Source organism: Parasteatoda tepidariorum, chromosome 9, assembly GCF_982258835.1.
Source record: "Parasteatoda tepidariorum strain Cologne lab strain chromosome 9, Ptep-v5.0, whole genome shotgun sequence".
Classification (NCBI taxonomy): domain Eukaryota; kingdom Metazoa; phylum Arthropoda; class Arachnida; order Araneae; family Theridiidae; genus Parasteatoda; species Parasteatoda tepidariorum.
The window spans coordinates 39,346,555-39,363,292 of record NC_141763.1 but is presented as its reverse complement, the minus strand read 5'-3'; the positions used below and the strand labels follow the sequence as shown (position 1 = coordinate 39,363,292).

The window sequence follows — 16,738 nt, the reverse complement described above, 5'->3', positions numbered from 1 at the left end:
AAACTTTATGTCAGTTTTTTTTTTCTATTCATGCGACTGAGGGACAACTATGATTCCATTTTTTGGGAACCTGATGACAACACTAGTATTATTTTTATCTATAACTCTCCTGAGTCAACTACACGTCGAAAACTATTTTGGTAAAATTAATGTACTGAGTGGTAATGTCATTTCAAGGAAGAAAAACCATAGTTCTGGTTAATAAAAACAAAGTTTACTATATTTAAATAATTCGTTTGGTAACTTTTTTCGTTCATATGGTAACGGTTTATCAGAAATTCTGGTTTTTAAAATTATAGTTCTTATCACATTAAGTAAAAAAATACAAAACTGAAAAGTAAATTTAATAGAATAAATGGTTTTAATGACTTTTTCTACGGTTTCATGATAAAATTTCCAAATTTTATCACATGTTATAAAACTACAATTAACAAAATTATTATTAAGGCGTTTCGGTAAAATTTGCCGAGCTTTTCGGTGATTCACGGTAAATTTTACCATATTTTGGTAGTTTTGACCATATTTTTTCTCTTAGAACGCCTTAGAAATAATTTAACACTCTTCCGAATGAAGTATTTTGAATTAACAGTAAAAATAATCATAAACAACAAAAAACAAAGCAAAAAATTCCTTTTAACGCAATTAATAATCTTTACCATATCAATATTTTCCCGCAAATTCCTCTCTACAAAAGTGCAATTTTTAAAAATTAATATAATTGAAAAATTAAGAATTTTTTAGTAGAATAAGTTTTAAGACAGTGCATGCAATTTTAGTGATTCTTAACACACTATTAGTATATTTTTAGAAATGTATCTCAATGATCAGATTACTTCAGTTTTATATTTTGTAAAATAAATAGAATAAAATAATTTGGAGAATATTATCGGCAAATCAGATAAGTTGAAGGTCAGGAGATAATAAAATCTTATCACAGTACAGTAAAGACCTCTGGTCAGCAAATTCAAGGTTATTGAACTAATGTGCATATATCTGTCAACTTTCCAGTACCAAACATTTTCTGGCTTTGAAAAGATTTGGGTTACTACTCGCTTTAATAAATTGAGAGTTTAAAATACAGTTTAGGAGAATGAATTCGTCAAAGAAAGATGAAAACTCTGGGGGAAATTGCGTTTTTCTTGAAGGTTAGTTAAACTTTTGATTTGTATTATCAATACTATCGTTCGAAAAAAATGCCTTTAACTAGAAAATATAGAAAGTATTATTTGTTTTATCACGCTGTATTCTCTGTAATTTGTTTTTGGATACCGATTTTTAATGTGATATTTCTTTTATCACATTAATCATATAATACCATATTTAAGTGAATAAAAGTATACCTCGTGAATTAATGTGCTGATTAATATACATATACATTTTTGATCTGTACTTTATTTTAACAGATCATAAACTTTACTTTAATCAATTGATCAAATTTATATTAAATTTGTTAGATTAAATGACTTCTTTTTAAAATGTACCGAAAATATCAATTGTTCCCCGAATACCAGAAAATTTTAAGTGGTTTTGCAACGATAAGGCTTGCTAGTTTTATTCATACAATTATTAGGAAAGTTAAAGTGGAAACATGCAAGATTTAAACTGCTTATTGCAAAAATATTTTTTAAATATTAACGTAATAAAATATCTATATTAATATTAATTGATAGCTTATGATGTTAGCCATTTGTTTCTATTATTACTTATTTAAAAAACAAACTACACTCTTTATTCATACTTCTTTTAAGAGTGTAAAAATAGTGTGAAGTTTAACTATGAAGGAGGTTTAACTAACTTCTTAATTAAATTAAAAGAGTTATCAAAGCCTATTCATCAATAATTAAATGCTTAAGGAAAAGTTTTGTCTCAAGAAATAGGAAATATTTATTTATGGATAAAAAGTTACAAATGTGGACTGTTAAATAATGACTGACTGAAATCTCTAAGAAAAAAATTCTACTACTGATGTTTTTGTTTGTTTCTCGGTCTCATTATTATGTGAAATTTTTAATTTTTTTCTTATTGAGCCGCATTTTGTTTTTCTTTTATGACAAAGGTAACTGTCAAAATTTTTGATTTGGTACAAATGATCTAACTTTTCTTAATAGCCATTTTGACAAAAAAATTTAAAAATAGCATAAATATATAAAGTAAAAACAATCAACACGTATAAAGACTTTCAGTATATTAACACAAAGAAGTAGTTTAATATATTAACACGGACTCAAAGAATCAAACTTTTTATTTAATATAAGTAAATTGCAGATGAGACAGAAGAGGAAAACTTTAAAAAAAAACTTACTTTTGGATGGAAATGGTATCGCATATTGATACTAGTAGCATTTGGCATCCAGCTTGATGGTCAACTTTCAAAATTTTCTTGCACAACATATAAACTTTAATGGTGACCAAGCGGATTGTACAGCACAACTAATTATTTAAATATTATTATAAAACTAATTATTTAAATATTACAAATTATTTAAATATTACTACAACTGATTATTTAAATAATTTTAATAGAATTATTGAAATTATTTAAATACTCTAATTCTTCAACCCCTCTTCAAATTCTATTAGTTCAATTAGTTTTAAACAATATATTAACCAAATTTTTTCAACGTCTAATTGTTGCCGCGGCGGAAGTACTTTGATTGTAATTTTTGCTTTTTTCAAGAGATGTCCGCGAAATTCTCAAAGTTCTTTATGTAATGGATTTTATTAATATTTAAAATCTGTGCGGCAGCTATTAAATCACACAAATCACCGTAAGTATGAATTTGGGGCATTTTAGCAAAGTAAGCAACAGAAATAAAAAAATTATTTCCGTCTCTGTTGTAAGATAAGATAGAAAACTCATCCTAACATTAGGGGGACCGGAAAGTAATGTTGTTTCGGTGCATTTGATATTTTTCATCAAGATCTTATTTTTAATCAATAATGTATTGACCTTCGTTAGCAACAACCTTTCAATGCCAGAACGAAAATAAATAGAAATGGATTGAAAAAAAATGAATTGGTTTTTAAGATCAACGAATATTTAATGGGTCGAAGCAATATTACTATCTGATCCCCCTAATACTTCGTACTTAAGCATCTCTCAAGCCATAACTTGAGTATCGTTTTATATATACATGCATGCTATTGCTCAAAAAAGGCAAGTTCCGCCACCAAGAATTCGTATGACAGTATGTGGTACCATAGAACCGTTTATGTTAAAAATTTCTACACCGCTTTGTGAAAGGTTAAAAAATAAATCTAAATAACTACTTTGCAACTAAGTTTTTGCCTCTATAAAAATACAAAATTATTAAATGAATACTTCAAGTATAGCTAACTATTCAACACAACTTAAATTATTACTTAAGATACCCTAACAAAATCAGTATAATAATTATGTTGCTATCCGATAGAGTTTATGGTGCCACATAAGATATATATATATATATATATATATATATATATATATATATATATATATATATATATATATATATATATATATATATATATATATATGCTTTCAAAGGCTAGATAATTTAAATAGGCATCTTATTAATTTATATTAAGTTTATTTAACAGCTTTCGTTGGATTTTTGCATGGATTACAAGGATGGCGTTTCCATGAGTTGTTATCTTTTAATAAGATTAAATAGTTTCAATAATCATTTGATCGAAAGTTGATAATGGTTTTCATAAAAATTTTTTTTTCTCATTTTAAATTCAGAATTTCTAGCGTTTCGTGTTACTTAAATTTTTGTTGCAAAATTATGTAAATAACTATTTACACTAGAATTAATAATAATTTTTTATAAAAGTTTTACTCTTAATTTCATTAATTTGTGTTTAAATAGCATTGAAATTTAAAAATTATAGCAATGTGTATTTATGTTTGAAGAACTTTTATTTTTTTTATTTTTGTAAAATTTGTAAAATAATATTTCATTTGTAATCAAGGTTAGTAAAAATCACGATTAAAAAAAATAAGGAAAGAAAAAATCGGACTTATTTTATTTAAACTGGATTTTTTTGAAAATTTAAATCAGATTTTTCCTTGTTTTGCATACACCAATCAAATCTTTTGATAAAAAACATTAAAAATAATTAATCTAATTATTTTAGAAAGACTAATAACCAAATTAGTTAATATCTTTACAAAAAAAAGTTTATACTTATTTAGTTACTACAAACTAATCACTAAGGACAAAAAATTATAGTTACTTTCATTCAAGCTCAACATTCTAGTAAATTTTAAAGACAGAAGACGTTTTGTTCATAATATAATTAGAGAATAAATTGATTTAGATCAAAAAACATTACTGAAAAGAACATTTATCCCCTATTTTTAATTACGCTGGACAGAAAAAGTCTTTCTCCATTATTGATATACACTAACTATATGTTTAATAAGTATTCATATATACTCGTATTTTAATTAGAATAAAACTAAGAGGTATCATTGTAATATATTCATTACTAGAAAGTTATTTTGTATAAAACTAATGGAAAATTTTAATTTAAAAGTTTCATGACACTCTTATCCACTTTTTGCCTCTTTTTTTATTTCTTTTATTTTATTTTGAAATATAATCATTTGCATACATTACCTTCTTATTATTTTTCTTGTATAAACTCTACATTATCAATGAAAACAGATTTTTTTAAAAATTAAATATTCAGATCCTGAAGAATAAATTTATCAATTTCATTGCAGAAAATACTTTAAACTAAAATTAATCCTTTTTAAAAAAATCACTTGGTTTAAATCCATGATTTTTTTATTAAAAAATTCAAAGCTGACTTAAATCATAATTGTTTTTTTTTTTTTTTTTTTTTTTTTTTTTTTTTTTGAATCAAGTGATCTTTATTTTTTTTTATTTTTTTTTTATCTTGATTTAATTTATACCGTTCCTAGTTATATAGATAATAATTTTATTATTTTTTTATTTTTATTTTTAGAATTGGTGTCTGCACTTTAACTAAAGAAACTTCTCTGACTATTTGCGCGATTCCTTATGTTTTAGGCGAATGACATAGATAAATATAAAGAATGTTTAAACTTTAAAATCAAGAAATTGGATTTATGGAAAAGTGTCATTATCAAAAGAATTCGTCAGTTTTCTTAATTTTAACAAAAAAAGAAAAAAAAAACTTCAAACGAAATAAAATACTTCAAAATATAAAATACTTTAAATTGAAATTAAATTGAATTTTTAAAAAATTGATTGGTTTAAATCAATGATTTTTTATTAAAAAAAATTGAAGTTGATTTACAACATTATTGTTTTCCTTTTTAAAAAGATCAAGTGATCATGTTTTTTTTAATTAAATTTTTTTTTATCTTGATTTAATTCATACCAATCCCAGTTATGCAGATTTTTTTTTTTTTTTGAATTGGTATGTGCATTTTTGCTGAAGAAACTTCTCGGACAAATTGCACGAATCCTTCTTTTTCAGACGAATAATGTATATGTAAAAAGAATGTTTAAACTTTAAAATCAAAAAATTGGATTTATGAAAAAGTGTCATTATCAAAAGAATTCGTCAGTTTTCTTACTTACTTTAAACAAAAGAAAAACTTTAAACTAAATAAAATACTTTAAACTATAAAATACTTCGAATTGAAATTAACTCTTTTTAAAAAATCGCTTGGTTTAAATCAATGATCTTTTATTAAAAAAAGCTGATTTACAACATTATTGTTTTTCTTTTTAAAAAGATCAAGTGATCATGTTCTTTTTTATTTATTTATTATTTTTTTAATCTTGATTTAATTCATACCAATCCTAGTTATGTAGATTTTTTTTATGAATTGGTATGTGCATTTTAACTGAAGAAACTTCTCAGACCAATTGCGCGAATCCTTATTTTTTAGAAGAATAATGTGTATATAAAAAGAATGTTTGAACTTTAACATCAAGAAATTGGATTTAGGCCAAAGTGTCATTATCGAAAGAATTCGTCGGTTTTTTCTTAAAAATCAATCACCATTGATTGATTTTTCTATAAATATATCTGATCTGTCCCAGTAACATTTTCTCAGCAAAAGATTTGTGAAGAGTTATGATCTTTGAAGTATTTATGAGTTGATAATATTCGTTGTTATGTAATGATGTAATTATAATGTAATATTTCGACTAGTATATAGTATATAGTGCAAAGTTATAATTTTTTTTGTTGCTAGTTGTAGATTTCATTTTAAGTGTATATAAGAGATCGTTTTTTTTTCTTTCGGATATAGCAAAATCATAAATAAATCGAAATCATAAATAAATCAAATAAACGCATCTAATATTTTGATTAGCTTCTAATTTTTACAAAGTCGAGCAAATTTTTATAGACTTTCTAAAAATTTAAGAATATTTTACATGCCTCTAAATTAGGTCAGCATTTGTTTTTGTAGATTATGTGTCAGGCGTGACTAAAGAAGTTTAAATCTTAATTTTGTTTGAATTATATTTTCTGCAATACCGAAAGAAAATCTAAAAAGAATAGAATTAAAAAAAATTAAAACTTTTAAGAACGACGGTAGAAGAAAGTGCGAAAAAAATTATTCAGACTTGTAAATAAAATGAACAATGCAAAATTTTCTCCTCTCAATGTTTTAATGAAAGTATTGACTCTACTGACCGCAAACTACATTACACTCAATTTTCAACTGTTTTCAATTTACTGTTTAATCTTGGGTACTCTATGAAGTGTTAGGACGTAATTTGAAGTTGTTTATTTGTTGTAGAGTTATAAGATGTTAAATAAAAGAATGCAAACAAAAGATCATTTATTTGCACTTTTTTTCGACATTTTTTAGATTTAAAATGGCATAACTTTCATACAAAGAAGTAAACTATAATTGCTAATGAGAGAAAGTCGACAATATTTTCAAACTTTTTTTTAATAAATAATAGATTTTATGGAATTATTTTCTAATTTTGGAATTCAAATTTGTAACAAATAAAATTGGTTATATCAAAAACTTTTAGGGTAACAAATGATATTTAAATAAAAATTTACAGCAGTACTTAATAAGTTGTGCAAAATTTGAAAGTTAATCTTAATATAGCCCATGTAGTAAATACAAATACCATGTGTCTGCCTAAATGAAGTTTTTCTCATATTTTGGTGGAATTAACAAAGAACTAGAATATGAAATAGATAAGAATGCTTTTAAAAACTTTGCCTGATTTGTTTTGAATATATCATTATTTTTTTGCTTATAATTTATTTTTAGTGAAGACTACGAAGGATAGTTCGTCCCATGGGCATACTCATGAGCACGGACATACTCACGAACACATGACAACTCCTGGTGCATATTCTTCACGTGATCTGCCTTTATCAAGAAAGGACTTCGACAAAGTAATTACTATCCATGGCATTTTTGATAAATATCTATGATATTTTTTAACAACTAGAAGGCTCCGCTGATAAACCCCCGTGGTTGCCTCGCACATTTAATCGTTTTTCCTCCCCTAAAAATAGATTTTTTTTTTTTTAAATTTCACTACAAATTTAAGATTCATATTTCACAACATACAAGCTCTCTCCCTTTTTTACTACTTCTGATTGACCATCTAAGCGTGAACTTATAAAATAAAGAAATTAAGATATCGTGTGGGAAAAACATGCTTTCAACAATTAGGGATAAATAGAAAATAGTTAAAGGAAAAAAAACCGGAAAAAATCACGAAAAAGCACTTAAATTAAGAATAATTTTCAAAAAAATTGGAATTTCGAAAGAAAATTTGCGTTAAGTTCATAATATTTTGAGAGTATCGAATCTTACTTCCGTTGTTGTATTTCAGCGGGCTATAGATCTACGAAACGGGTTATTTTTTTCATACAAGTTGTGCAGATAATAATTCGTGAACTGATTGTCACGAATGAAGACTACGATTAATTTTTTTTCCGTCTTACTCCCTGTACATTTTTCTACAAATCTTTGAAATTTCAAGTTTCTATTAGTCCTATAGATTTTGTGTGGCAAGGTGAAATATAAGATCAACTCTAATAGCAGTTTTTGCAGCAAGTTTAACATATGATAATTCTCGAATTAATAATCGAGTCTGAATTTTTTTTTATTCTATGTAATCCTTATGCATTTCTCTGCACTTCTCCCTCCGCAATTTCAATTTTATAAGTCTATTAAATTGTGAGCTGTAAGGCAAAAAAAAAAAATTGCATTTTTTAAAAAGAATAATAATTGGTGACGGTCCACAATTTTAAAACATATGGCTTAAAAGTTCCCATCAGGTGTTGTTGACTATCTCAAAAAAGTAAAAAGTGGCAATTAAGACAGTCTTCTACACAAAGTCTGATTCTAAAGTGATTTTCTTCTAAGTCATTAAACTCTTCTAAATTATTTAAAAGAATAGATACTTTTCTTAAAAAAAAATGCATATCGGAAATAAAATAATGCTTGTCGAAAATATTTTATACTATTGCGTGTGTTTTGTATCAGAAATGGTTTTATCAACAAAAAAAAAAAAAAAAAAAAAAAAAAAGTTGGGGAGGGACTCAAAAATTTAGAAATTTCAACCTCTCCTCTAGAATAAGAAACATAAGTCTGAGTCCTAGTAATTGCCTTACAACAGAAGTCAAAAAATAATTTCGAAATTTCCAAACCATTATAAATTATAATAACAAAATAATTTTTACTAAAACATAAAAATAAAAACATAAATGGAAAAAAAATCACACCCATACAAAACTTTTCACTTTTTTGTCAAAATCTCACAAAATCTTTGTCTTGATTTTTTGCGACTTTTCTATTGCCTCTTTTTTTCTTTCTTAAATTTTATGTAACTGAGATTTCTAACCAATAATTTATTGCTTAAGTTATACATGCTATGTTTTCATCAAAAATGTGTTGTTCTTCATTAAAAATAATATTAATGGAAATTTTTAATTACCAATATTGTCATGTCAGTAATTGTCAGTATTAATATAGATCTAAAAATAGAATTTTAAACACAGTAAAAATAATCTGAAAATTATGTATTTTTTGTCGAATTTCAGATGTTTCTTGGTGATTTTTAGCAAAACAACTAAAATATTTCTAGTGAATAAAACACTTCCAACATTCTTCTGGAATCTTCTAAAAATATAAAAATTTTGTCAAATTATTTATTACCAAGGTTGTTGAGTAGAATCTCATTCTTTAAATGTCATTTACATTTGATTTGGTAACAGAATTTTATTTTTTGTTCTTTTTGCAGAGATCATTCACAGTCGGCATTGGAGGTCCTGTTGGCTCAGGCAAAACAGCTTTAGTGTTAGCCTTATGTAAATACTTGAGAGAAAAACACAATCTATGCATTGTAACAAATGATATTTTTACAAGGTAAACGTAAACTTTTTTTTGTATTGATTGTGTTTTTAGTATTTTTGTCTTTTTAGTTTCACTTCTTACTTCCTCCCAGTGATGGGCATCATTCACGAAAATTTCATTCATGACTAAATTTATTCAGAATAAATTTATTCTGAATGATTATTCATATGAAAATTTAGTCATTATTCATCATTCATTATGCAAATGTATAAAAATTTTTGAATAATGATTGATGAATAAACTCATTAGTCATGACTAATTTTTCTGAATAAAATTTGAATAACCAGCAAAAAATGCAATCGATATGTCTTTGTCTATAACGAGATGCAAAACATCGTTTGCTCTTAAACGTCTTATTTTAGGAATTAAACTATAAAACAAGGACAAGTATGATTATTTATTTTTATGTTATTTTAACTTACTCCAGCGTAACATACTTAGTTGTGCTAAAAAGTAGGTTTATAACAGTTTAGTTACTTAAGTTCATTTTGAAATTTTGTTCTAAAATCTATAAAACGCAATTTTTTATAGTTTTTGAAAGCAAACGATAATATTATTTTAAATAAAATTTTAATTTAAGAAATTAAACCCTTTTTTGCCATGTAACGGTACCATTTCTCAAAAGTACGCATTATGTTAGACAAAAGTAAATTTTCTCAAACATTATATAAATATACTTGAAAAGGATTAACGTTTTATTTGTAGTTGTCATAATCGTAGTCAATTACAGTGTTCCGTGCCCATTTTTGTTGACCAGTGAAATTATTCAGTTATTCTTGACTAATGAATAAAGGATACTGAATAACGAATAGTGAATGATTTATTCTTTATTCAAAATATTTCTGACTAATGAATAAATCTTTATTCATCATTCATTATTCAGATTTTGAATAATTATTCATCATTCTTTATTCATTATTCTGAATGACAAATGCCCATCTCTGCTTCCTCCCTTTTATACACACTTATTGTATCCACCCAGCAAATAATTACTTCACGCTCAGCAGTGGTGATCTAAATAAGAATGCAGAGGATAAAATAGTGATAGATGTAAAATATGCATGTACTTTATACGTTACACGTATTTAATATACAACTTCTTTAAAATTTGATTTCTCAGGAACTATTCGATCGATTTCGTTCAGATTTTGTATTTTGCTATTTAAATTTACGCATTTTAAAATAATGTAAAAAATTATATTCCTTACAATTTAATTTTTTCGACTATTATAAATAAAATAATAAATCATTACTGAAATTTATTTTTCGCATGGAATGATCTTTGGATACACGAATTTTATAACTGTGCAAAAAAGTTTCAATTTTCTTAAAAAACTCTTGATTTTGGATTGCTCTTCTGACCAAACTATGGGGACCATATTTCCCATATTGCAGCCACCCCTAATACTTTGAGAGTCAGAAATCCAAAACAGGGGGAAAAAAGGAATTTTTATTCAGAGAAAGTATGTTTTTGTGTTTGATTTTTCAGAATCCATCAATTTTTGATGGAACGATTCATGTGAAAGAAGAATTCTTTAACAATTCGCATATTTCGCAAAGTTGAAATTATTTTGCCTCCTCCAATATTTTTAAACACAGTTCTTTAAAGTCAGTATGTTTAAATAAATTTTGTCAGATATTTATATTATTTTTATTGTTGAATTAACTTTTTATTAGCTATAGATTATTTTTAATATGAATTTTTTTGATTAAATTAAATTTAATTAAAAAAAATAAGGCAACAAAATTGCAGAAAAAATGGCTGTTAAATGAAAAGGACATATCAATATTGATCACCGACTCATTTGCTTGGAGAAAAAAGTGGCTACAAGGTTATAAGACTCTACCAGCCATGAGCTAATAGCTGAAAATTTAAATTTGTAGATCCATCGTTCTAAAACATTAAAAGTTTTAACTTGAAATCACTTTCTTTTTTTTAGAACTTTAAATAAGAACTAGTACTCTCTCTTGTTTAAAAGTGCAGTCAAGATTAGCTTATAAATTGTAAGGATATTATATCTTGGTACTTTACCTTTTTCCTCCGGTCTTCTACATCTTTGTTTAATACACGTTGTTCACCTAGCACCTTTCCGTAAAACTTTATCAATGCATCTTAAAGACAGATAACTTTTTAACATTCTAAAATATCGACAAGATATTTTCATTGTTCGTTTATGAACAAGATTCAATTATTTCATCTTTAGAGAGCACTTTAGTACTTGTCATATTACAGCAAATTCTAAAATTATTATTGAGAGTAGTTTAATTGAGAAATTTTTTTTTTAGTAAATACTTAATTGCTTTGATTACATGCTTAGTTTATTTCTCAGATAAATTTTTAATCATTATCTTTATTATTTTAGGGAAGATTGGGAATTTTTAGTTAAAAATAAAGCTTTACCAGAGGACCGAATAAAAGCGGTAGAAACGGGTGGTTGTCCTCATGCAGCTATTCGTGAGGTAAGTAAACAAATTCTAAAAATTAAATTAATTTAATTTTCAGAATTTATATAAATTGTTTTTTTTTCATAAATTCAAACGTTCTTTTGTTAGTTGATGAAAATTAAACTTATTTTCAATCAAAGGATATCGGATATTGTTGGGTATCAAATAAATTGGAGATTTCTATTCTGAGACTTATGCAAGGAAATAAGAAAATTTTCTCAAAGTGCTAAATAAAGTGGTTATTTCCATCTTGTATTAATATCAATTATAATCAATTATAATTTATCATCTTGTATTAATATTTTGTATTAATATCAATTATAATTAAATTAGCAATAGTTTAATTTATTTCTATTTGTTGGATTTTTTTATGATATGTCCTCATGAAGTGAATAAGTGAATAGAATTTAAAAATAAAAAATATTTAATTAATATGATTCGTCCTCTTCATAAATTCAAGCCTTCCTTTATTAGTTGACATAAGCTAAACGTATTTTCCAATCAAAAGGTTATCTAATATTGTTTTGGATATCAAATGCATTGGAGACTTCTATTCTGAAACTAATGCAAAGAAATACGAAAATTTGCAAAAAGTACTTGTATTAATATTGTTGCCATTCCGTTGGTTAATTTACGTTATGAATTATTTTTCAGGATTATTCCTTAAATTTGGAAGTTGTAAAAGATTTAACAAGAGCATATAAACCAGAGTTAGTATTCTTAGAGTCAGGAGGTGACAACCTGGCGGCAAATTTCAGCAGAGATTTGGCTGATTATATTATTTATGTCATCGATGTAGCAGGTAGGAATTTTTATTTTTATATTATGCTACTATTGTTACGTTAATGTTTTAATTTCGAATTTCCTCCCCTCCCCTTTAAGCTTATCAGTTGCAGAAGGTTTATGTGCTTAGCCCTGCAGTATTTGTTTTATTTTAATTTAAATGAACCTCAATTTCTTAGATAAATGGTTTCTTTATTAAATTAAATTGTATTCTAAAAATGGAGGTAAACTTCTTCAATTTTTTTAATCTCGAGTTTGTTAATTTACAACATTCTAACTTGTTAATTTCTTTTAAATTTCTTGAACTTATTAAACTTAAATTATTTGATTTTTTATGTTTTAGAAGTTATCAGTGAATAGCATAGTAGTTCTTTTGTAACGTTAATTTAAATGAAATTTGATCTCTCGATTGAATATATTATGTAGTTTTTTTTACTTCAAATTAAAGGTGGCGATAAAATTCCTCGTAAAGGTGGACCTGGCATTACAGAGAGTGATCTACTTGTGATCAATAAAACTGATTTGGCAGAAGCAGTTGGAGCAAGCCTTGATGTAAAACCATTTTTATGATGCATTTTAACTCATTTTAAATTACGTTTTGGTTGTTATATGTTATTCTGATGCTCTCACTATCTATAATATATCTCACCATCTATATTGTGTGCTGTAACAATAGAAGTGAAAATTAATTTATCAACTTTCACGTGCAATAATGCCAAATAAGATAGATAAATTCTATTTGAACACTTTTATTGTCTTGCATTACTGTTACTTTGGGTCCCGAGTGAGGAATATCAAACTTAAAAAATTAAAATTCACTGGTGCAAAAAATTAAGGGAATTTTCAGACTTGGTCGATTATCTCTAGAACTACTGCACCGATTTTAATGAAATTTGATATGTACATACATTGATACAATACAAAACAAATAACCATTCACTAATTGTAATACACACGCATGATCGTGCGTAACATTCGTTGGAGTCGGAAGGTATGAAATAGCGTTGCAGCATAAACGGAAAAAAAGGGTTAATGGGGGGTATGGTACCCTCTTACAGATATATAGGCCTTGTAGCATGATTTCATACTTGAAATTAGGCAGTTAATCATTTCCTGCGGCAATTGGCCTGAATTCTCCTGTGGCGATTTCATACCTTCGAACTCCAGCGAGTGTTACGCACGATTATGCTTGTGTATTACAATTATTGAATGGTTATTTGCTTTGTATTGTATCAATGTATGTACATATCGAATTTCATTAAAATCGGCCCAGTAGTTCTAGAGATAATTGACCAGGTCTGCTAATTTTCTTAATTTCTTACTCCAGTGTATACATATATGTATGTATAAGTTTTGTAAATACACAAGTGGGTGACCTTTGTGCTAAAATACAAAACTAAGGCAAACAATGTTAAAGAGCACGAAAATATTTATAAAATACAGACAGCTGTTTCGGATGCTCAAAGGGCAACCTTCACCAGTGTAACAGAAAGTAAGTGCTGATAAGTTTTGTAACTTATCAGCACTCAATAACAGCGAATACCTTTTTTTTTGTTGAGGAGTGCTGGGAGTTTCATTAGAAAGCGTGGTGAACAACAAAAGCTGCAGACCATGTTGGTGTTTTATTATATACACTTTTTTGCACTATTCTATTTATAGTATTGCATTCTTTATCTCATAATTTATTATATATGCTCTCTAATTTTCATCAGCTTATAGGATTTTAAATATAAGATGGAGAAAAAAGAATGAAGAAGAAAATTAAAAAAAATACTGAAAATTTATTTATTTTTTGGAAAATATGTTCCCAATAGAAGATCGGTAATTTTAATTTCACTTTTTGATAATTTCACTTTATTTAAAACAAAAAAACTTGTAATAGTGAATGAAATATAAAAAGCTTCCTTACTCTCTCTGGATCGGGTTGAAGTACAACTATAGTGGTTATAGCACACCACCACTATTCCGGAGTTCCTTGCTTCTAATCCTCCCGGTAGCCAATGAACATCCGTGTCACCTATTTCTAACTCCACATCACTTTTGAGACTGCATTTTGATCAAAAATGAGTATATGCGGTTTTGTGTTTAAATACACGGGGTTTCCGAATTCGACTATTATTTGCTCAATTTTGAGAAACCACTTTTACATTGTATCTGTATGCAAAAAATACTATTCGCCTGAAAAATTTTATATGTTTGGGGGTTAGTGAAACTATTTTTAATTTCATAAGAGTGACGCACTGTTAGAACATTCATTCTGAAATTACGGTAAAATAACAGTCGATTAACCATAATGTTAATCGTTCGAAAACATTTTTTGCCTTTACGGTTTTAAAAACCGCTTACAAGTGGTACAGTACAGAAACCGTGAATACAAAAGTACACGGATTTGTAACCATTTACATCTATGCTTGAATAATAGTTTCGAATTCTAATAGTCCGGTGTCACCGATTGAAGAGTGTGGAACATTGGAAACTCATCACGCATTGAAGAAATGTTGTAGTATCAACTCTGGGAATCGAACCCATGCTAAGTGTATCATGAGATAAGTTTTTTTGACTGTATTGGCTAAATATGGTAAAATAACAATTACATAAATTGCTATTTAGCCATTTTTGCTGAGAAATTTCTAACAGTGCTGAACTTGAGAAAGTTTACCTTAGCCATCTCTAAGCCATCCGGACTATTTTTAAGATTGCTATTGATACATTTTTAATTTTTAGTTAAGTTTGATATTTATATAGTTTTACTTTTCTTAGGTGATGCTGAGAGATGCTGGTATTATGCGTCAAAATGGACCAACACTTTTGACTGAAGCAAAACACATGAAAGGCGTTGCAGATGTCGCTTCTCATATACTAAGCGCGTATTTTGCGGCAAAGTCAGTCCAATAAATAAACTTGATAACAATTAAAATTAAAAATATTACAGAAATTTATTTAAATTCATTTCTAAAGTTAGATAAATAATTTTTAAATCGATATACATTTTTTATCTAATATGAAAGCTGAATGAATAAAAAGTTGAATGTAAGAATAATTTGAATTATTTGGTTCTTTTATGTATTTGAGATTTGAATTAAATTTATCTATAAAACTTACTATTTCTTGATTAATTAGGCTGTTTACTTTGTTGAATAAATTAAAATAAAAAAGCTGAAGGCAATAAAAGTAAAAGGGATCTTATTAAATAATATGAGCTGCTAAGATCCCAATAACACCAGACATATTGGAGAAATGTAAAGAAGAAGTTGACGTACAGTGTGCAAAAATAATTACATAAATAAAGAAATACATGCACAAATAAATAAATACATAATTAAATAAATACATAAATGAATAAATGCATAATTAAATACATAATAAAAATAATCAGACCACTCTAAATAACTTTTGATCTAATGATCGGATCCTCACTTTTTAGGACTCAATCTTAACGGTTCAAGGGGGTGACCTCAAGTATGCTAATTAATTTGTGCAGATGATATCTTACGTTACGGAATCAGGTGCAAAATCATACTGTCTCTGAATAAAAATAATGTCCTTTTTTTCACACGCAGCTGTGATATTTTCATTAATTAAAGAATTGATTTTAGTGAATGAAAATGTGGTTCTGCACTGAATTATCATGGTTGCTGTCTTGACTAATGTGATAATTTGATGTTAAAACTTTTTCGCTTGCTTGATAAATTTCTCGATAAAGCCCTTTTGAATTGAATTGCACTAGAGCTGCACGATGGGCTATTGGCGACGGTCTGGGAAACATCCCTGAGGATTATCCGAAGACATGCCATTACAATTTTGATCCTCTGTAGAGGAGATGGCCCCCCCCCCGCTTCGGTAGCCCGACGACCTGCACGCGAAGTCGAGCACTTTACGGTAAAATAGTAAAAACGAGGATCAATACCGCACACGCTCGGTCCTTACACAGACTGATCCAAGTGGGCACCCACCCACACACTGACCGCAGCCAGTGATGCTTGACTTCGGTGATCTGCTGGGAACCGTGTCTTAACTATCAGTCCACTGCGGCACAGAGATTTACTTGGATTGAGTAGACTAAGTAATTCTTATCATTTTAACCTCTCTTTAAATTTTAAAGCAAAATTATGATAATAGATAAGAGGTATCGATTTGTGACGGGAATATGGAGGCCTTTATGATCTGACAGATTTAACGTGC

The 16,738-nt window shown here is 27.1% G+C and overlaps 1 protein-coding gene across 1 annotated transcript; it reads left to right on the top strand.

The window, feature by feature from the left end:
* Positions 1 to 895: 895 nt before the first annotated feature.
* Positions 896 to 15,657, top strand: LOC107436131 (uncharacterized). Its single transcript, XM_071186831.2, has 7 exons — positions 896 to 1,145; positions 7,229 to 7,356; positions 9,216 to 9,340; positions 11,692 to 11,788; positions 12,428 to 12,575; positions 13,005 to 13,108; positions 15,317 to 15,657. Exons 1-7 carry the CDS (start codon positions 1,091 to 1,093, stop codon positions 15,449 to 15,451), a joined length of 792 nt encoding a protein of 263 aa, XP_071042932.2. The 5' UTR covers positions 896 to 1,090; the 3' UTR covers positions 15,452 to 15,657.
* Positions 15,658 to 16,738: the final 1,081 nt, after the last annotated feature.